Source organism: Ascidia mentula, chromosome 6 (genome assembly GCF_947561715.1).
Source record: "Ascidia mentula chromosome 6, kaAscMent1.1, whole genome shotgun sequence".
In the NCBI taxonomy this organism is placed as follows: Eukaryota; Metazoa; Chordata; class Ascidiacea; order Phlebobranchia; family Ascidiidae; genus Ascidia; species Ascidia mentula.
Window position 1 is genome coordinate 8,778,535 of NC_138571.1, and position 21,833 is coordinate 8,800,367.

The 21,833-nt window shown below is 38.0% G+C and overlaps 2 protein-coding genes across 3 annotated transcripts; both read right to left on the reverse strand.

Moving 5' to 3' along the window:
• Positions 1 to 18: 18 nt before the first annotated feature.
• LOC145906042 (uncharacterized) lies at positions 19 to 6,502 on the reverse strand. The gene is made up of 12 exons (XM_082993420.1): positions 5,702 to 6,502; positions 4,720 to 4,879; positions 4,375 to 4,467; positions 4,233 to 4,323; positions 3,951 to 4,071; positions 3,789 to 3,898; positions 3,491 to 3,614; positions 3,133 to 3,281; positions 2,869 to 3,041; positions 2,548 to 2,702; positions 2,151 to 2,381; positions 19 to 1,986 (listed from the first exon to the last, which is right to left on the reverse strand). The coding sequence occupies exons 1-12, from the start codon at positions 5,744 to 5,746 to the stop codon at positions 298 to 300; spliced, it is 3,141 nt and encodes a 1,046-aa protein (XP_082849546.1). The 5' UTR covers positions 5,747 to 6,502; the 3' UTR covers positions 19 to 297.
• A 7,207-nt stretch (positions 6,503 to 13,709) lies between these two features.
• On the reverse strand, positions 13,710 to 18,432 carry LOC145905910 (uncharacterized). 2 transcript variants are annotated; one of them, XM_082993235.1, is made up of 9 exons: positions 18,331 to 18,432; positions 17,935 to 18,107; positions 17,024 to 17,877; positions 16,859 to 16,959; positions 16,332 to 16,504; positions 15,424 to 16,277; positions 15,284 to 15,358; positions 14,735 to 14,998; positions 13,710 to 14,652 (listed from the first exon to the last, which is right to left on the reverse strand). In XM_082993235.1, exons 1-9 carry the CDS (start codon positions 18,343 to 18,345, stop codon positions 14,420 to 14,422), a joined length of 2,742 nt encoding a protein of 913 aa, XP_082849361.1. In that variant the 5' UTR covers positions 18,346 to 18,432; the 3' UTR covers positions 13,710 to 14,419. The 2 variants fall into 2 exon arrangements, with proteins under 2 accessions (XP_082849361.1, XP_082849362.1); XM_082993236.1 differs by lacking the exons at positions 17,935 to 18,107; positions 18,331 to 18,432 and having other exon boundaries at positions 17,024 to 17,330; positions 17,438 to 17,688.
• Positions 18,433 to 21,833: the final 3,401 nt, after the last annotated feature.

The window sequence follows — 21,833 nt, forward strand, 5'->3', positions numbered from 1 at the left end:
TTGCGTAGATATTCCATGAACATAAAAACACAACTGATGGGTAAAGTTATTTGCGGATAGCATCGTTAACATGAAAGGGGTCAATATTACAACAGAGCTTGCTTTTTTATTGTTTAAAACTGTTTAAATATACATTTAACAAAGCTTTTGAACGAATATTTAAAAATACATTCTCAGGTAAATCGTAATCACAGTTGCAAATAAATACGCCGCTAAACATCAAGTGCATGTAGTTGATATAATTGCAATCAGAAAATTAAAAAAAAATAAATTCACAAACATCGAAAGTGCACAAGATCAATCAACGATGGAGAATTGAAGTGCGTAGTTCATAGACTGGTTATTTGCATCGGGTTGGATGATAACTCCAACTTTTTTCTCGCCGGGTCCACCAATATAACTCCACTCATATTCACAATTTCCACCCGCAGTTGCTTCTTGAGGCGTGGAGTCGTCGATCAACAACAGAACTCTGTGATAGGGAATAACCTTGACGTCACTTCCGCTATGCTCATAACTTCCCAAAGACAGTTTGATGTTGGTCGGAACTTTGCGCTTTATTTCCCTCAAAAGTGGCTCCTGGAGATGAACACAACTCATCGCCCACATGTTCAGGGCGTTGGGAAACGGTGAATTGATCTGACTTTTTGTTTCCGTGTATATCAGTGTGTTGTGTAGAGGTGCAAGTTGGCCGGCGCTGCTCCCAAAACATTCTCCGTAAAGAGACAACGAGTACATTCCCGTCTCACTGAATCTGACCACGACTGTGCTGTCGGTCGACGAGCTTTTGGAAACAAACGAGAAACCTTCGTGTTCAACAGAAGCCCCGTTGTCGACCTTTAAAAGCTTTGGCTTTAGATGCAATGGACCGGAATGCTGTAATGTGATTTGAAAATTGTCACCGCCCTTGTAACATCTAAAGGGAAAAGTCCTGGGTGAAGAGGATGCAATGGATGTCACCGAATTGGTAAATTTCACATTTTTTATTCCGCAAGAATAATACCTCTCACCGAAAGGACCCCAGATTCGGTTCGGTGACTGTGGTAACGCTTGGGTGTTTTTTATGGTCGTTTTCACTTCAACAAATGCTGCAAAAACGCAAGGCAAACCAACCGCTTGGGTGACTGGCGCCGCGTAAAGTTTAAGTAGAAGTATTTCACTATTGCTTGCCAACGGAGGGGAGCGAACCAGGACGGTTGAACATTCCCCATCTGTAATGACTGTGGTGAAATCATCATATGTTACAGTTGATGAGAGAAGATTAGCGATAATTATCACGGGCTGTTTGTGACTAAAACTAAAATATGCCTCGCCTTTGTCATTAAATTCCAGCCAACATATCTCATCACCACCAGAGCAAGACACAACTTCAAGATCTAGATTGGAAAATTCAGGCTCAAGTTTACCAAGAGCGCCATTGGGAACTGCAGGAAATTGCTTCCCGGATGTTGGTGATTGTTGTTTTAACGTAACGAGGTAATGACAAAATGCTGTCAGACCCTGCGATGAATCGAGTTTGTTTCCGGCAAACAACGTCATAGAGTAAGTTCCTTCTTTTGGTACACGTATATGAAAAATCAATAAGTTGGAGTTCGGGCTGCTTTTGTCAGGGACCAAACAATGTAAGGCAGAATTTGGAACACTGGTTTGATTTTGAGTCAAGTCTTGGGTGAATGTTAAATTAGATTGTGTCTTGGGAGCAGATAAAACTATTTTGGCTTCACCGTTTTTATCACATTCAACAACTGGACCAAGGTGACTTACTGCCTCCAATTCGAAGTCATGCATCATTTTACTCGGACCGTAGCAGAAGTTGACAACTGGAAACGGTGGAAGATAGTTTGTCTTCGGGGGCGATTTTATTTTTGGACATTCGATTTGATAAATGCAGATATTGGTGAAAAGTTCATCCTCGCTTAGATTAGACGACAACCCAAATATTTTGAAGAGAAACTTCCCAGGATTTGGAAGAAAAATTTCAAAAATCTGTAACATAAACATCGTCCAAACTTTATTGCTTTGCAAGATCGAACAATTTTACAAGTCGCAGTTTAAGAGTACAAGATTATTAAAAATATTTTGTCCCTCTCTGGCTAAGCCAAGATATAACAGAAGAGTGAAAGTATACGCGACTATAACACCATACACACCTCTTCCTTTTCCGTGGCATAATGCAAAACGTATTGCTGAAGGTCAGTGGAGTTTGTGACATTTTCTCTGTGCCTCAATTCGCCTCTGAACTTTGCATCAGACCTCGCGAAGGCAGAAACTCCCAATCTGATTTTTATGTAGCCATGTTCGTCCGCATTTATCAATCCTCGTTGGTGAGAGTTTTGTGATAGTTTCAGCTTGTAGAACAGTGGCCATTGCTTAATTTTTTCCTGGTAATAAGGTTATTTTCACTGTGTTTGTCGATATTGTATTTATCTCAATTATTTTTATTTTTTTTATAGTACGTTTATTAAAAGCTCTAGCTCTTGAGTTTAAACATTACAAAAAAGTGCACAACGCATATCTTATGCCAGAAAGAAGCAATTCCTGATTTACCTGAAACTGTTCCAGATTTATAGAATTCGACAAAAGTTGCCATTCTTTGTCGTCGGGAAAATGTGTACTTATCAGCTTATCAGGGTCAGTTAGGAAATAATGTTCTTCATAACGGTATTCTGTTTGCCAGGTTTCCCGGGCCATGCCGTTTTCCTCTGTAAATATATTATTAATAATTTATATTATTTGTCTCAAATCGTCGTGCAAATTTATAACTTGGCAATTAAACTTATGTACTTACATATACCTTTCATTTCCTAGTTAGTTATAGGTCGCGAAACCATGCAAGTATGTCCATGGAAAATATCATAGAAATCTCACCATTAACATGCCTTGCACCCCAATGTGTATCGATCAGTCTCCACTGTCTGTCAATAAGAACAGCATTCCACGTTCCCCGCAATGGATCGGATGATCCAGAGAATTTATAGTCTGGTGTGTAGCCTACTCCTTTCAAGTAACCCTGAACTAACTTCGCATGCAAACCAGCAGCACTAAAAACACGGTTTTATTGCGGTGATCATGTATCAATCGAATTGTGTAAAAATACATTTTCCATTATCTGAAGATAAAAAACATACTTACTGGCACAAACGCTGGAAGAGTGAAGCGTATGATTTTATGTCATCCTTGACAGCTTTTAAGTAAGCCATTGGCGAATCTTCTGGTAGTGATGGGGGAAATTCTATTGTGTTCAAGTTTTGTGCAGTGATCCAGTGAAATAAAATTCGAACCTGTTGTGGAGATTTTCGTCAATTTTTCAAAGAGTGCCAGACCAGAACAATTTAGTCGCCAATTTTTGTGTTGTGTTTTTGCATGTTTTTCATCCAAATTACATTCCAAGGTTTGTTTTCAAAAATATCAACCGAGTAAAAGTAAATGTAACAAAAAAAAGCGTTTTTTAACCAAATTACTGCTAAACACGTGAGTGCATACAACTTGCCTTCTCAAGGTCAGAAAGATCGCTGATGAACAAATTCGACATTAAAGTTTCAAATGTCACGTGACTTGTTTCCAGGCTCACCGCGTATTTCTCAAGGTCAGTGAAAAGAGCAATGTTGTCATCACTGGAATCAAAAACACGCTTTCATACTATTATTTACTTACGGATAAGTAAGGCTGTAACAGCCCTAATCGCATTTTGTTCAGAATCAAGACATCGACATGCCTAAGATTGGAGTTTTATCGTCTGTATGTTAACAAGCTTGTATTACAAACAGGAACACGGCCAAAGCATGAACCTGTATAAAACGTCTTTTGATGTGATTGGAGCGATTGGTTTGGGAGCTTCGTCTATTTTTGCATCCGTAAAAAAATCTTTTCCTGCTTTTACATTCACCTGAGCAGGGACCTAAATAACAGGACCAACCATCAATGTATTTGTATTTTTTTTACAAACCAACCTCAGGCTCTATAATGACCACCCCTCCATCATTTCCAAGCTTTTTTTGTTTTCTTCTTCTCAGTTTTTCTTCCAAACGTAACTTGCTCATCATTTGTTGTTGGTTCAACTTATCATCGTTACTGGCAAAAATTATGTGAAATTATTTTTCTCGTATAGCTTAGCAGTACATGTGAAACTTTTTTCAAAGACGAAAAAAGTTAATTTTTAATTAACACGCATCAACAACGGAATTCTCATATACTTTGAGCTTCGGAAAGTAAAATATATAAATGGGAATTACATCTCCTGTTGCTTTTTAAATTCGCTGAGATGTTGTTCAACATCAGTCTTGATTGCTTGCTTAGGAATAACTACGGCTGGTCGCGGCGCTCCTACAAACAGTGTAACTTAAAAAAAAACTTGACAAGAATTTAATAACTAACCAGTTGTGTTAATATTTGGTAGCGGAGGTGAAACTTTTTCTTCAGTCTCTCCGTCCAGGTTGTCGCTATTTTTGTCATTATCCAACGCATATTCTGTTAAAATCAAGGGAAAAGTAGATACAAATAGGATATTTTGTAAACCGTTGTTTTTTCTGTCTTAGGTCCCCAAACAAAGGAAACAACCTAATAGACTAACTCGAAAAGCCTTATTACAATTTTATCAGTGCCCATTTATTACGTTTATTGTTTATGTGTGTAGCAACTTTGCGTCAAAAAAGAAACGTTCGGCAATTGATGTTAATCATTGCAAAAAGGGTAAAATCCCCCCAAAAATTTTTAGAATACCTCTTATTGCATCCGAATTGATAACTGCAAAACTTCCTTCGGTCGGACTGGAAAGGGCATGACTATCTTTAACGTCAGTGTCTGAAATAGTCACCTCAGGTGGGACATGAGATGGTTTTGGAGGTGTCGCGTCATATCCATTTTTTGCGGCAGGTTTACCCTGAACACACTTTTGTTCTTCAACAAGTTTTATACCAGAGATAGGTGTGGTTTCCAACGTTTTGATAAAAGGTGATTTTTAGTGCCAACAAATTGACATGGTTGTAACGGTTCCGTGCTGATGGGTACTGTTGACATTTAATTATTCTCAAGATATGTTTAAAGAGCAGAAAGCACTTGATAAAATACCACACACCATCTGTCCTAGCGGGTTATCACATCACGTGACTTGACAACAGGCAGGAACAAATTGTAATATTAATCCAATTTAAAGGGACCTATATTAATTCATTTATGCAAGTCAAGTTTTTTCAGCTGTTGCCTGGTGATAAGCATAATGAAAACATAAAGACCAAACTTAAGTGAAACTAGTTTTAGTTTGTTTTGGAACCTGTAGCCTATTCTTGTATAAGCAGATTTTGTTGCTGTGTTCAAAGCAAGTACCGCGGCTGCGAGAGCAACATAATAATTAGTACGTGAATAGGCTTTTTGTTTAACCTAAATTGTACATAATTGTATAACTTCACATGGTTTGGTAGAGTTTTATTCAATAGTTTCAATTCTGGTATAAAAAGTATTTAATCCTTTCCACACGTTACAGAATCTTTGCCCTGTAAATATTTAAAACATTTTTAAAATGCCATAGGCCGAACGAGCAGTTTGCCAGGTATACGATTTGTTTGCATTGTCTGATCAATTTAACAGACCGGCAAGTTTATTTCTCTCCTGTTCCTCTTTACAACTGCGGGTGTTTGTCTGTGACGTCATACAGAAGTAATTGTTTACTTTGCAGGTTCAGACACGTACGTTTCTCGTAACTCACCTGACGAAGGACTTCAGTGGAAGCACTGCTACTTGCGCAGCCCATTGTCCGGGTTTATACTGCAGGCTTGCTGTGGCAGCAGAGTGAAAGCATAGCACTTAAATGAACGCGGTCCCCTTATACACAAAAGAAAAATCCTCACTGACGACACAAGCTCGTGGACATGTAACAGTATGTCGCCATAAAATAAATTCCAATTTTACAACTTTCAATTACGAATTTTACCACACACACACGCCAGTTTAACTCCCAACTGTAAAAAATTCTTGTTCCCCAAAAGACGGGTCTGAGACAGTCTAATTATGAAAATCGATTTTGAACTACCATATTTGGACTCAGCAAACACTCTCTGTGTGGGTGTTTTCTTGTAAATACAAGGTTTTTCATATTTGTCAGGATATTAAGGGGTTTTAACTGCAAATACAGGAAACGTGCCTAACAGATGTCACTGCCTTCATTGCCAAAGATGCGCCCAATTTGAAGCCGGGAAGCACTCTTTCTACACACTCAGTCTGCATATCAAGTTTAGTGCTCAATAGTGGCCTATTTTTAATTTATCAAAGAAAGTAGGATTGTTAAACCTGCCTGTTTACTCTTTGAACAACAAGAAATCTTCTCTGACTGGCTAGTCTTCCCACCTAGCTGTAGCTAAGCACCTTCAGCAATAAATATGACTAAACCAATATGCTCCGTCTACTGGTGAATTGTTTACCCCGCCGTATACCACATCAATCAACATCACAAAACAAAGAGCAAACATTCAACAATTAATATAAGCCTACGTGCATGTGTTTGGCTTCGTCGACTATTGAAGACCAACGACAAACAAAATATACGCTTGAAGCCCTTCTGGGACCTTTTCAGCGCACAGCAAACGCCGACAATGAACAAATGATCTCGAGACTAGTTCGCGTCACTTGCTTTCTCGTAGTGTATTGAATCGGTGAGTGTGTGTGCGCTACAATTTCCACACTAAGAATTTCGTCTCAAATAACAGTAAGTGCTTTCGTGGGTGATGTTTTATATTGGCTGTTTACACATTAAAGCAAAATATCCCAGGATTTGAATGATTCGTATTCAAATTTTCAAATTCCGTAAACATCGGATAAAACCCAAAGCAGTATTGTTAATTCACAAAATAATAACATACCAATACATTCATGCGTTTGTTACACAGCAGCGACAACAAATCATCGCACGAACACTTCAAATAGCCCGAGGATCGCATCCGCACCTGGAAGTAACAGCAATACCATGCAACGTCACACACAAAAGCAACGACCAAGTCTTATACCTTGTATGGTACCATTATTAGCCTATTGTGATGCCATAGTAAAACATTACCCATACGTCACTATATGTGTAATACAATAACTGCAAATGTCGCTATAACTATACACAAATTAACACTGTATTGGATTTTTCGACAGTTTCGGATTATTTTTGTTTCAACCTGGGTAACGCAGTAAATGTTTGAAACATTTTTTAATGCCATTTTTTAAAGTCTGATGCATTTAACTGACGGGCTAGATTAGTACTGCTGGTCAGTTTCTTTTCGATATACTGTTTATAAATACGGGTCATGTCACATCTCACGTAACAGCAAAAAAAAGAAGTATTCTAAAAGCAACAAGAGTAATCGTAGTGATTAGCAAGTGTTTCTCGACGTTCTGCACATTGCTCAAGCCGACGCACAGTTCGGGTTTGTGCTACAAGATTACAAAGAAGAAACTGCAACGCACAGAAAATTTCTCCACGGCACTTCGCATCACCCTATGTCAGTCTTTCAGGCAATCGCGAAGGGTGAAGCAATTAGACTACGAAGACTGAATGAAAGGGATAAAGACTATCTATCCAGTCGTCATAACCGCCGCATAAAGTGTGTATCATCGAATTTTTCTGCAAAAGCCTACAAAAACATACTTCGAGGGGCGGAAGAATGGCAAAGGGAATTCACCCGAAACAGCCACAAAAACAGCGCGAAAACCCTGTTAGTTTGGGCAACATCTTTCCCAAAACTTGTACGCCATACACACATAGAAAAAGAACTTGAACCTAGGGCGATGATTACATACAAAAGACAACCAACGTTGGGAAGCACACTCCACAAGGGAGATTGCTCACGACAGCGATAATGCACCCGAGACTGGGCGATCACAACCGTGCTTTGATTACACCAAACGAAAACCACCAACTTTCACAAGTGCTAAGCTGCCGAAACTTTGGCAGCTATGTTGCCACATGTATGATATGTTGCGACAACTACGTCGGCCAAACAAAAAAATCATTTTCCACAAGGTGGCGTGGCCATAGAGCGTTGTGGGGTAAAGCCCACACAGAGATATGCAAAAGCAAAGACGATAAAGCTGCTCTTTTTAGACACTATGTCAGCAAGCACAATACGGTGGATAAATGCTACTACGTAACGTTTGTCGAACAACCTTGCTGCAGAACACTTGACGTATGCGAGGCGAAATGGCAAGCCATAACCAATGCAACAATTAACATTGAACGCATAGTGTTGCCCAGGATACGATAAACACCACGTTTTCTTGTTGTTTTTATTTATATTTATTTTGTTTTTATTTATTTTTATTTACATTTTTCATTTACATTTGAACCGTTCTAATCCATCCAGCCACTGGTGTGGTGCCTATACATGCTATCTTTACACCTGCGAGCAAACCGCTGACGCAACAGCGTTTTTCGTTGCAAACGTTCAAATGCTGCTGTGCTTGTGTGTTGTTATTTGGTTTCGTACAGGATTGCGGTCTGGAGGTTAAGTGTATGTTAGTCTTGATGTGTGCTTTTAATGCTAATCACTACGATTACTCATGTTGCTTTTTGGAATGCTGTGGATGCCGCATAGGCGAAATATTTCAAAAAAAACATCTTGGTTGGATGATTAAGTAGCAATCTAGGCCAGTCCTAGGTATCACTTTTTGATCTTCCTGTATTTATACATTTTGGAATAAATCGTTGTTGAACTTAAAAACTAAACAGTTGCCAAGACACATCAAATTAAAATGCTTGAGTTTGCATTACCGTGCGGCAGCATTTCCGCTTTCAGTGGACGGGTCGTATAACAGATTGTCTCACCGCATCGCAATGCGCAAGTCGCCGCAATATGACGATTTTGCGCAGAAACACATTCAGTGTATACACCTTTACTTTGGAAAGGCTTTTTCTACAATATGCAAAACTATCGTTTTGCCAATGATTTGTTCCATATTTTCTCATGATGTAAATTAAATTAATTTCAAAGAATCTTTGTGTTATTTTAATCTTTGGTTCATGGAAACTGTTTCAACATTGATTTTTTCCCGCCTTTTTGTTGAGTTTGTTCTGTAATAATAGTTTGCTTTGTAATTGCTCCTTAAGGAGAACATCACTTTCGCTGTATTTACAAAAAACGTATGAGAAGCAACGAATATAATTTTAGAAATTGCTTGTAACTTACACTTTTCCCTGAATTCGACAAACATCTAACATTTCGACGTGTGACCTTTCGACAAAGTTTTTCTTTACATATTGTGAGTTGACGTGAATTTCTATAATTGTTTGAAACTGTACATAAAAGTTTAAAGGAGGCAAACAAAACTATTAAGAAGCATTGCAGCGGAAAGTGCCCAGTGTATTTGCATTGTTAGAATCCAAACTGCAACTCATCTATGCAAGCAGGAACAAAAATAATTTGTTCAAACTAACACGAGTTCCAAAATTGCTTAATCACGCCAAACCTTGGTGTGTGTATGAATCTGCGGCACCGCTTAATTGTGGATCAACAGCATTTCTGGTTTGAACGTTTTCCGAGATTTCAGTGTGATTCTGCACAACATCTTCCGAGTCCTGCAGGTCGCAAAAAGGGAAACCGCTAAGCTACGAAATACACAATATTTAATAATAGTCTACTTACTTCATGCACACTGATTGTCTGCATACTGCTTGTACAACCGATTATTTACGGTTATACTCGGCTTTGTAGAAACAATGAAAACGTTTTTGCCTCACGAAATCAACTTTGAAAACTTCAGTGTAAAATTTAAAATATTATAAACCTTGTGCCGAACGGTTTTATTTTTGAAAACATGTTTCGCTTTAATAAGCATCTTCAGTTCTTATTCAATAGAATGGTAGCAGTAACTTTAAAAAATATATTTTTTTAGTGAGGGTGCTGGTGAGAAAAAATAGCTACAACGCCTCGACTTTTAGATAACCATAGTAAATACTTCATATCGTTACTTTATCTCTTTAACTTTTTGGCGCTTTCTTCATAAAAAGCTTGGCTTGGAAATACGACCGAAAGTAATGTCATGCAAATTACGCAACAATTTTCTCCCACTAATTTTTTGGGTTTGACGTTCATACAACAGAACCAATAGATTTGGTTGCAATTAAACCTTACGCGTTGATTTACCACTGCAAAATGTGCCAACCTAATCCTGTCATTTTATCAGTTGACTTCAGGTAATTATACAAAGTAAAGGGGTTACTTGTACATGCACCCACATGACAAGCTGTGTACGATAACCAAAGATTAACCACTGTTATGGTGATCTCCTTGGCGACCGATGCTGCAAGCATTTTGTAGAACAAAGTTCAAGTTTGGCAAACAGTTCTGCGAACTCATTAGCGCGTTTAAGTTTGTGAAGTAAATGGCCTTTGCAAATGATCAATGTACAAATATTTATATTGTGTTTGCCATAAAGAATGACAAAATAAGCCAACCAATTATTTGTCGTACGTGCAACGTGGAGAGTAGGACTTGAATAACAACAACCGAGCAATTAAGATACGCTGCAGTTAAGGGTCTGGGCAAATGATTAAACATTTCCTCAAGCAATCTTCGAGTTTAGTTAGATCAACTTGTCGAACGGAACAGTTAATGACCGTGATTGTCCATTTTATTTCATTCGATTGAGAAAATGGGTTGCTCAGGTAGTATTCAAACCAAGAAATCTTTTGAAGTAAGTAAGTTGTTTTTATGTTATGTTTCCTATGTGTAACACAACGATCTACACCAAGCATGGGTTTTATTCATTTTACATTTATAGCAGGATTATTACATTCTCAGAAAAAAATTGCGATGTTATACCTTCGCTTACCTGAACACAGCTACTGCTACAGTCTTCTTAAATATGAAACAGCTTACTGTGGCCGCAAGATGTGTATTTATTGCGTTTTAGTAATGTTAATGAATGTAATGGGTGTGAGTTATGGCTTCATATTTTTAGGTGTTTCCGCCCGATTTAGATCAATCAAAGTCAAACTCACAAAATCCCAAATTGTCATTTGAAAATGCTCCAGATTTAAATCAGAAACCAACTCACCACTATAAACAAGGTATTTATTATAAGTGGAAAGTATAAAATAAACTTGTGTGAGCATTTTTATGTGTACTCCCTAGACACAGAATTAGACACAGTAAACCATCCAGTTAAAATAAGACAAAATCATGATGAAGTTCTGGAAGCTTACCGAAAACAGCAAAAACTGTGAGCAAGCTAAATTTAATCTTTAACTACACTGAGTGGTATTATTTTCTAACTAAGAAAAACGTTACAGTAAAATATATTTGAACAGATGGAATTAATTTCTCGACATTTATGGAAAACTTTAGCCAAATGTAGTGATATTTTTTGAACTTAAAAACTTTGGAAAACACAAATTAAAGTCTAAAATGTTTTTTGGAGTTGGTCCTGGGTCAAAAATGTTTAAGACCGATGTACTGTGCTGCTGTTTGGGGATTGTTGACCAAAATGAGCATTGGGCAACTTTAAATTCCATTTTTTATTGTTTAAGGGAAACAGAAGCACTCTTTCAGCAACAATTACAAGGAAAACAAAAGTTACAAGAAAAACTCCATAAAATATCGAGAAACAAGAAAATTTCTGTCGTTACCGGTCAATTGGTATCGTCAATTATTTTGAAAAGTGACTTTGCATTTTTTGTAATTATTCTCTAACTTAGAAACCGGAGAAAGGGTTGGAATCATTTACACCAATCACAGGAGAAAGCAATGCGTTTTCCTTGATCAACACAGATTCCTCTTATTTGACCAGGTTTGTAGTATTTAAAAGAATATTCTTTTCCCTTACTTTACCACGTTTCAGAAATGCTGATATAACTTCTACAATTCCGACGAATGAAAGCTGGTTAGTCAACGAAATATCGCAACAAAAGGTGGGATTAGCAAATCAGTAATCGATATCACGTGCTTGTCAACCTTGCGCCCTGATTTTCTTGCAGATGAACAGAGATTTGTTGTCCGAAATATCGGATGAGCGTGAACAAAAATCTTCGAACGAAATCAACACCATCGATTGGCAACAGTTGTCGGTGAAAGAAACACTTGCCAGGCGCATTCCGACGCCTTTCCCAACTTGAATCTTGAAGTTGTATCATTTTCCAGTGGCCTTGATTCGTACTGTCTGGCACCTAACGACAAAGAAGAATTTCTACACGTTTAAACATGACAAACCTCTCACTTTTCTTGCTGACCTTGTCTTCGTATTTGGGAAACACGAAGATTTCGTGACAGTTTTCACAAATGCCGATGTATCGACCAGACTTGACCGCAGTCCACCATCGTTACATGCAGGGGAGTTTCTTTTGCTTGAAGTTACGCTGGTCCTATATTGCAAACTGAGGACATTCCACTTGTGTTTTCCACTTTTATTTCTGTAAACGAAAATATCAAAAACGTCTTTCCTTTGCCTTCATCAACCAACAGGGGATGGGGCCCAACGGCATCTTTCTTCTCTTGTGATGTAAAAGCTGTGAAGTGTCGCAACTCTACATCTGCATTTAAACCAACTCCATCGGTAACTACAACATTCTACCAACGATATGACGGAGGTTCGGACATGGAAATATTATTGGATCACTTCTCAAAACTCACTCTTCGGTGATGTTTATCCAAATGTATAATGATCCACACATGTAGAGGGCGAAACTTCTTCCTTCGTCACATTCAGCTCGACAACGAGTTTCACAATCTGTGAGAGATTTTGTGACACAGGTTCATATGACGTTTATGGTGAAAAATATTCAACTGAAAGTGGAGAAAGTCTTGTGGGCTTCTGTTCAATATTCTGATTCTTGTGTATAAGCTGCAAACAGAAGGCCACTGTTTCGACCTAAAAGGTCTCATTAGTGCAGCTGGAGTGACTATCAGACGACTTTGCTGACCAAACGGCCAAGCAATGACTTCCACTTTGTGGTGACTGATTTTTGTTCTAAACCTAGTAACTGTCGTCTTCCCTTTCCTGTTGCTTTCATTGTTTGGGAGAAAAACGAAGTACGATCGCCGGATCCTCTTCTATCAAAAATTGTCAGAAACCTTCCAGTTTCCTTTCAACTTTCGTTGGGAAGATGTGAGAACACATAGGATGAAGGAGAAGTTGTTCCTTTTCACAAAGTTTTGCTTCTCTCAGATGATGGATCAAGAAAATGGTTGTGAATACGAATGGATGCATGAGCCTGGTCCAGACGAAAAAAATCTGTATGTTGCCGTGGAAAAAACTGCTCGAGTACTCAGTTCAATTGTGATAATTTATAATTAGTGTATAGACGCTTTTCAAGAAAGATTACAGTGAAACTTCGTTATCCGCGAGTACAGTGTTAGTTTTCTGTATTTCTCTACCTTGCTCCTGTACATTTCTTTGTGAACTTTACAATAACATTTTGTTTTGCCACCATTTTCTGTTTTAAGGCTTTTGTGATTTTCCCAATTTGCCCTTGATTTGAATTAGTCTGTGAAAAATTGTGATGTTTCTGATGCGATCATGGGAACAGTGGAACGTAAAATGCAAATTCGCTCAAAAGTCCTAAGCAGTCTAAATAGAAAAGCCAAAGCTAGAATGCTGTTGATCATAATGCTAGTAAACGTTTCTAAGTCATACAGGGTCCATCAGGAGTACTCAAGTCCTAAGCAAATGTTACACTTATTCTGTCTTTGCTTTGTTAGCTGTAAGGGGCAACCAAACATTTCACCAAGCGAGGCAAACATGTTTAATCAAAATTATTTAACGCATCGAATTTCAAAATCAGTGAAACAAAAACTTGCAAAATCAAATCATTTGTAATTTGGGCAAAAAACAATTACGCGGATATAACAACAAACACGACAAATGAAATGAAATGGGCACCAATAAAATCATAAGGTCAAGTTTAACGTAGATGAATTTATATTGTTGCGCATCACGTGTTTGTGTGACGCGTCTTACATAAAAACAATACTATTTTTATTTGACGCATTATTTGACACTCTCGTCACGTGAGAACGGCCACGAGGGGGTAAGAACGAGGACATAACAATCAACGTTGAATGGTTACTGCGTATTAGAACCCTGATCTGAAGGTGGATAAAGCAAGCATAGTAGAATCGTGAGCTGCGATTGGTCTCGCCGCCTTCGAATGAGATCCTTTTCAAAGGAAACACCGACATGATTCGCCTTTGATTCAACACTACAGCAAAAAATTAACTTACAAAGAGGCACGAGATGAAGGCAACCACTTCACTTACACGAGAATATAACAAAAAGCGCGATGTTTAAGTTAGGTTTTAAATATCTAACAACTACAATGCTAGCCTTATTTTGCTTTTATCGAATGAGTGATTTAATTTAACTAGATACAAATATAACCTGCCTAAAATTTTGATCACTGTGTATTATAGTATCACATTAAATTTACTTTTAAAAAAATTGAGGGAAATTATTCATTTTGTTCGTTGATAACAGACGACATTTGATTGAACAAAGTTGCCTCCGTGTACTTCATCTGGTTTGTGTGTTGATCTGCGATCTTCTGTAAGTCGGTAGAATTCATACCAAGATCTTGAAACTTCCTTAAAAGCTGTTTTTTCGTTTCAATTGCTTCACTGTGTTCTTTGTTGTTCTTTTGTTTGACGTACCTTTTAACCAGCTCACCAGGCTGCATGGATTCGTCTGTAAAACACATTTTTGCATGTAATCGTGAACCAATCCACATATATCTTCTGTTCATAGCAACATTCGAGAAAAAGCTGACCTGCTGAGCTCGAAAACTTGTTTCCGTCGGAAACACGTGGTGGAGTGATGGGTGTTGTCCGACTTGTTTGCGGTGTTTGGAAAGATGGTCCAGCTTCTTCCACTGAATCATCATCAGGTTGTTCAACACCAGAAACCTCGTCTGTTTGTTGATTTTTGCCAACAGAAGGTTGGATTGATGACTCTGACTCACTGTCCTGCAAAGAAGACGATTCCGAAATATCATCAGCAGTTTCGGAGAGGAGGACTGGAGTGCTCGTGGTAGCTGCAAAATAGGTCACAAAAGTTTCGCAATGACAAGGTTTTTATAAGAGTCTAGCAGGATTCTTTGAGTACCACGCAACCGTCTCCATACGTTTTTCCAAAAAAACAAAATTACATATATGTTTGTTAATCGATTCTGGGAATTATTTCCGCATTCTATATTGCAATAGCAGTGAATATTTTCAATTATGGTATGTGTAGGCCTTAACGTTGGTTGTACACTGCATTATATTAAGTAGTTGCCGTATACAATTTTGTACGAAAAATGGCACTATTAATCTTTTACCTATTTCAAGCGACGAATCTTGATTAGACCTATATTCCTCGCTTTCACGTTCCGCAGTGCTTTGTGGGCCAGGTTCTACAAAAATTTACTTACTTGTCGCGCAAAGCAATTTAATTATTATACATATAACAATGAATTACCGACTAAACTTCTTGCTCGAGTAGAGAATTGATGAAGCGGAACACGCTGGTTTAGATTTTCACGTCTTGGTATTCTCATCTGACGTACAATGTCACCTACTTGTTCTCTAATCACATCAGGGTTCTGTTTGTCAAGAAGCTGCTGGAACTTTTCTCGGACCAATGCCATGGACGGACGTTCTGATGGATTTTTGGCCCAACATTTCCTCATTACCACTAGACCTTCCTCCACACTGACTTTTTCATCATCTGTAGCCAAATTTCTTTTCCATTCTTCGATTCCAGAACAATCTGGCCTTCTTCCATCGATGACCTGCTTTATTAACTTCTCGGCATCCTCACCAGGGTAAGGTGTATTACGTCTGAAAACTGCGTAAGTCACAGAGCCATAAGAATACACGTCATGTTCCTTGGTCGGTTTCATTCCGATATCTTTCAACTTTTCTGGGGCGGTAAACTGTTGTGTGTACTGAATTCGCACCTTTTTGCTGCGTGCACGGGGGTCGACTGTAGTTGAACTACTGAGTGTTGCTAGTTCTGCAGCCCCAAAGTCACACAACTTTGCAACCAGGGTCACAGTCAGCAATATGTTGGCTGGCTTTATATCGCCGTGAATCAGTCTCTTTAGAGCCAAAGCATGACACACGGCGAGACCATTTGCAACGTTGGATAGAATCCGAACTCGCAATGAAACACCTATGTCAATAGAATGATCCAAGAGAAGTTCCAGCAGATTTCCGCCACTGCAGTACTCCAAGACAATTCCAAATGCGAATCCCCACTGAACCCAACCATAAACCTCCACTATGTTTTCGTGGCTGACTTTTTGAAGAAGCTCTTTTTCTTCCTGAAACCTGATAAATTACAATGTTTGTGCGTTTTCAAGAAAAAGGCAAGCGTGATTGTACCTTCGAACAATTACAGACTTTGCTCTCTTTCCTCCTTCTACAATCAAAGTTTTTATGGCCACGTGACGGTCATGGTTTCTCTGATATCCAACCAAAACATCACCTGATGCTCCGGCTCCAGCTTGGTACCAATTGGGATCGCAAAGGATATCTTCAACATCATATTCCAACAACTGTAAAAACAGATATGTAAACCCTGCTGAAGTTGGCAACTATAGTTTATTGCTTCTTTTCCTCAGATTTTTTTAGTAGCCTAATTGCAACCCCAAATAATAAAACTTACAAATGATGTTGGCAATTGCTGCGTAATTAATAAATTCAACTAACGTAGTTTTTGCATCAATGTTGTGTTCGACCTTTACTGGAATTAAGTTACCCAGGGAAGCGAAATACAACACTGTCCTTTTTCAGGATTGTTTTGACTGTAAACAAAGCGCGACTAACCTACAATGAAGCTGACGCCAAGTGACTTTGCCACTTCGATCAAGTTATATGGTCTTGCATACATACTAAAATTTATCAGATACCTGCGTGATTTCTGGAAACGAGGATTCCAGTGTAGATACTTCAGGTGACTCTTCGTTTGGCTCATTTCCATAACTCCCCAAATCTTCTCCAAAAAAACTTTCTGCAACCACAAATTGTTCAATTTTTTTGCTAATTTTTGTAATTTAAAGCAACTTTCGCCCAACCTTCAAAGCGCATTGTATCAATGGAAAACTGCCGTAAAGGCAAGCGGGGTCTCAAGACCGCCATGTTGTCATCTAGCAAACCAACTTCCTTTGCTGTAGTCGTCACTTGTTGAAGCACAACAGAGGTGCTTTGCTGATCAAACATTTGTTGTAACTTTTTGCTTATTTCTTCCATTGACGGTCGTGATGTGGGCTCTTCATTCCAACACATTTTCATTATCGCAACCAATTCAGCCACAATTGATTTGTCTCCAGCTTCTAGATTATTTTTCAATTGCTCTATTCCTTCACAATCAGGTCGTTTTCCCTTTTTAATGGAATCCCACAAAGAATATGGATCAACTAACGCAAAAGGCTCCTCGCGGGCAAGTATGACGTAAATCATCATTCCAAATGCATAAACATCAAGCTTACTTGTCGGTGGAAGGGTTGCATCATTGAATTTTTCAGGTGCGGTGTACGCACAAATTTGGGGCCGTTCTGTTGCAATTTCTCCATTTTGACAATCAATTTCTCCACTGCCATGACTTACTAGGGTTGCACATCCAAAACTAGATAATTTGCAAATCAAATAATCTGCAAGCAAAATATTTGCTGGCTTCACACCGCCATGCACAAAATAGGAATCCACCAAACTATGGCAAATGTGCAATGCTTTTGCAATATTGCATAAAAATTTGAGACGCAATGCAACACCAAGCTGAATTGATTTGTCCAAAAGAAGCTCTCTTAGATTTCCGCCTTTGCAAAATTCCATCACAATTCCCTTGGAGTTGCTCCATTGTACTAAACCAATAACTTTAACGACATTTTCATGCTGAGCTCTCTTTAAATGTCGAATCTCTGCTTTAATTCTGCATAAGTTGCAATATACACAAATTTTGTGTGTGATTAACCAAAAAAAATCTTACTTATTTTCTGCAACGGCCTTTTCTCTGTTTTCATTCGAAGAGCGATAAATTTTGACAGCAACAAGCTTTTTGAATGTTTTGTGATAACCAAAAACAACATAACCCAATGTTCCAGATCCTGCCTCATATGCAGCAGGATCAATTTCAATCTCATCAGGATTAATTTCACAAATCTGTACACAAATAAAGAAGACAATGTGGTACTGTAGTGAACATTACACTATGCAAACATTTTGCTATAAAATACTTTGTACATAGCTATTTAATACTTGAGGCACATGAACTACAGAAAGAAAAAAGCCGAAGCTAAGAATTCACTGACTAACTTTATGCAAAGATTTTGATGTGTCAACATTTTAAGCCTTATTACAAACAAAGTTAAATGATAGAACTTACACTTTCCGTCGTCATTTTCAACAAGCGTCAGTAATTGGCATCACACCTGCTACAGAATGACTGAGGTACTGAAGCAGCCACAGTTTCCTGTTCAAAGAAGAAGCGTGAATGAACGCCTACGTCAAAATCAACACGAACGACCTCAGCAAGCTGAGCTTCGCACAAAAGAGAAAAAAGTTTCGCTCTTAACCTTACGTAATTGATTTCGATACCCAACAGTGTTGACAGGGTGGCGTTTTTTTTCGCCGAATCAGGATGGTTTTCGCTATCGAGTTTCTGACTGCTTTTTTTGAGCGCTATATGATGCGTTTAGAAAATAAATCTAAACACGAACAGTCAGCTTTCTTCCTTATAATTCCACCTCATGTAAATTATCTTTGGCTTTTAGCGCATCACTTCCACAGTTTTAAAAAAATTCGGCCAAGCATAAGCTTGTTACAGTTTGTATAACATCAATAATTAGTTAATATGTTGCCCAAAGAAGGTGGTCGTTTATACACGGTGCAGAACCCGTTCTTTAAATGCTTTACTGTTTGGGTAAGTTGGAGAGGGGAAATACCGTGCCCCAAGCAACCATTGGAAATTTAACTTTGTTAGGGTGTTGGGGTCCGACCACATTAGAATATTCGCAGTGGGAATTGTTTCCTCATTTTTGTAAAATTAAAAGAAAACGTCTGTTTTTGGCAATATTTGACGTTACAATAGTTGGACAATTCATTAAAGTACTTGTGACACGAAAAAATAAAAAAATGTTATTATAATTAAACTAAGAGATGTTCATAACTTTAAAACATTTTTGGCGAAAAAAGTAGGTTGATATGGCGACTGGTTTCTGAGATACAGCTGATCAAAGTCGCTTTCATACCGCTGCGAACGAAATCGTGCGAAAGCAAAGAAACGCACCATCCCTGTCTTATGGAAGTACAGAGTAATGTCGTTGCTGTTATACCCTATGGTTTTCCGATAATAAGGAACAAATAAGCCTTTGGTTTGTGACGTCACAGTGAAATATTTTTGTGAGATGGAAAACTTTGTCCTGACCTTTGAGGTAACATAATCTGTGGATTCTCCTATATTTGAAACTATTTGATATCTGCAATATAAAGTGCCTTCTCCTATGTAAACAATGCACTTTTTCGTCGCGAGCGACTTGTGTGATGTCAATTTCGCCACAGCGCAAAAGGTTTACGATTTTCGTCGCTACTTTTCGTGCAGTTTTCTACATTTTTTAATTGGCGTAGAATCGAAAAACTTTCGATATATGTTTGTTGTAGATGTACCTTTAGTTTTACGCAAAGTTTTCATGGCCGTGTCATATACGCTTTAAGGCTAATCGCATTAACTCTATACTAAGAAGGCATTTGTATATACCCATTTATAAATTTGGTTAAGGTGTACCGCCGAATTTTAAAAGCTGATAAGTGTGACGTCAGTCAAAAAAGTTTGCAGAGCATTGCTCAACATGATTTAGTTGCTGTTTTGATGGCTATGTCAATAATGCTTCCGTTTACACTGAACATATTGCTTTACAGATTTGTTCACGCTAAGTTTTACGCATTTATTCGGCTGATATGTTTGTCGGATTGCAGTAAATTACGTTGTAAAAAACGTAAATATTTAATAAAAGTTTTCTATTTTAAATACTCATCACCAGTGACCATTGTGTAAAATTAACCCTAGTAAATCATCAGCTCGCCCAACCTGTAGGAGTCAGAAATTCTGGTCCAAAGTAAACAAACCCAAACAATGCGGGAATTACATTCAGGTGACTGCAATAAAAAGCAACTTGAGGATAGCGGAGGGCCGTTGCAGAGTAATGGTCAAACAGTTGTGACTAACAAAAAACGCACAGACATATTATAGTCAGCTGAAGGAGTATTAAATGTCTGATAAAATCAGGGAAAGTTACTGTAGTTGTTTTATGCATGATTTTAACTAATATTTCACATTGCAGAGATAAATTACTAAATATATTTGTTTTGGCAGGCACATGACTTCGTCCAGAATTGGCTGTTTTTACTGTGAACACGTAAAAACAAAACAATCAAAACATGGGCGCCTGCTTCAGTATGCTCAGAACGTGTGGGGGCAATAAGGAGAAAAAGGTACAAGTTCTTTAATCGTATAGGTACTTCAAAGAAATCAAAAATCCTGACTTACCATTGCAGTCAAACATTGTATGGATATTTTGAAAAACTCAAACTTGCGAATCTTTTATAGTGCTACTTTTGCTGCCAGGCATAGTAATTAATAGGTTTCAATAAACACTTTCGAAACTTAAGTGCCACAAGAGCAATTCCTATAAATTGCGAATCTTTAACTTACGAATTTGGAAGTGTCTATATAGCCACTTTGGCCTCTTCCTGCCTACGCCTATGTACGTACGACAGCCTTTCACTAAGACAGAAAAGTGATTATTTAAAGAAATTTGTAGCTAATGCAAAAAGGCCATAATACCAAACTACAAAACCTCAAAACTTTTGTAGCAACGGGAATTTAAGGTAATATTAGAAGCTCTCCAAAGTGCCACATACCAATCGGTATCAGCTTAAAAAATGTTTGATAATGTATAGCCTACATGCTTTTTACAGGTTTCGAAACCAAGAAAATGTGCCTGCGACATCTTATTTTGTTTAACAGTTTTGTACAAATTACTGTTTCAGCAAAGCAATTCTACGCGAAGCAAAGATTCGCATTTACACTCCGGAAATGACAACGATGCTTTCGACAACGTATTATCGAATACGACCACATTCATAAGTCCTTGTAATGAAGAAATTGATGAGACAGAGGTAATAAAATCAGCATCATTTCCGCAACAATTCATTTCGGCAAATAACAAGTCACAACTTTGGCAGAGTCCTCCGTCACAAATCAACGAATCGTCGGGAAATTTTAACGGTGCTTTTGACAATGCAGAAAACCAACAAGAGGTCGCGTTAACAGACACTTCCAACCAGCATGAAAGTGGTGAAACCTCAGAAGTGGTGAGAACAACCACAACTGCAGCAGTAACCTTCAAAATCACAGTTATATTTAAACTTCTGCGTAATATTTAGAATGCAAAACCTGTCCATACTGACGAAAATAATCAGGAAAATGGAAGAGAATCTACAGAAGGGAAAAATATAATCTCAGGTGAAAACAACAACCCGTTCCATAACAACCTAAAAAATTAATATTGACTTTACAGACATTGACAACAAAACTAGGTATATGTCTGAATCCCGATCCAAAACCATGTAAGTACATGACAAGATTTATTTATGATATGTACAAATTGTAACAAATAACATGTATAAGGAAATTACATTAAACCTCAGACAACTTAGGTTCCCGGTAACAAATCATTCTCAGTCTCTTCATTCTTTTCAACACAGGGATGAAATCGAACAACAAATATTGACCCTTCGACAAAAACTTGATGAAAGAGAGAAAAAGAAAAGACAAAATGAGCACATGGTAACAGTGTGTTCATAAAAAAAATAATCGTTATTGACCCT